This window comes from Arachis ipaensis, chromosome B05 (assembly GCF_000816755.2).
Source record: "Arachis ipaensis cultivar K30076 chromosome B05, Araip1.1, whole genome shotgun sequence".
NCBI lineage: Eukaryota > Viridiplantae > Streptophyta > Magnoliopsida > Fabales > Fabaceae > Arachis > Arachis ipaensis.
The window spans coordinates 125,072,441-125,072,845 of NC_029789.2; the positions used below are offsets into that span (position 1 = coordinate 125,072,441).

Sequence of the window (405 nt, forward strand, 5' to 3'; positions counted from 1 at the left end):
ATATCTTATTTTTATAACATTAAAAAACTGTTTGTAATGAAAATTTTGAGACCAAAATATTCAATACAAAATTTTTTAAAAATCTATTTGAATATATATTCTTTTATCTATAATAAAAATTCACATTTAGCATATTTTTTAATTAAGAAAACTCATTCCCACTCCTCCCCACTGTGGTTAACTTTGAAGACCTTACCAACTGTATCGTAGACTAGATCAAACTTTTCTGACAGCTCCTCAAAGTTCTCCTTTGTGTAATCAATAGGAAAGTCAACTCCCAGTTTTCTTAAGAATTCAAGTTTTCCAGTGCTTGATGTTGCTGCTATCCTTGATGCGCCCCACACATGCTTCGCAAGCTGCACACAAATAAATGTTTGTAATTAATTAATTTACTGTTATTAATTC

At 29.6% G+C, this 405-nt stretch overlaps 1 protein-coding gene across 1 annotated transcript in view; it reads right to left on the reverse strand.

Moving 5' to 3' along the window:
* LOC107644034 (2-methylene-furan-3-one reductase) overlaps positions 1–405 on the reverse strand; it is a 7,261-nt gene that overhangs the window by 4,674 nt on the left and 2,182 nt on the right. The window contains exon 3 of the mRNA XM_016347809.2: positions 197–356. Coding sequence (XP_016203295.1) covers positions 197–356 — 160 coding nt within the window. The remainder of the gene's footprint in view (positions 1–196; positions 357–405) is intronic.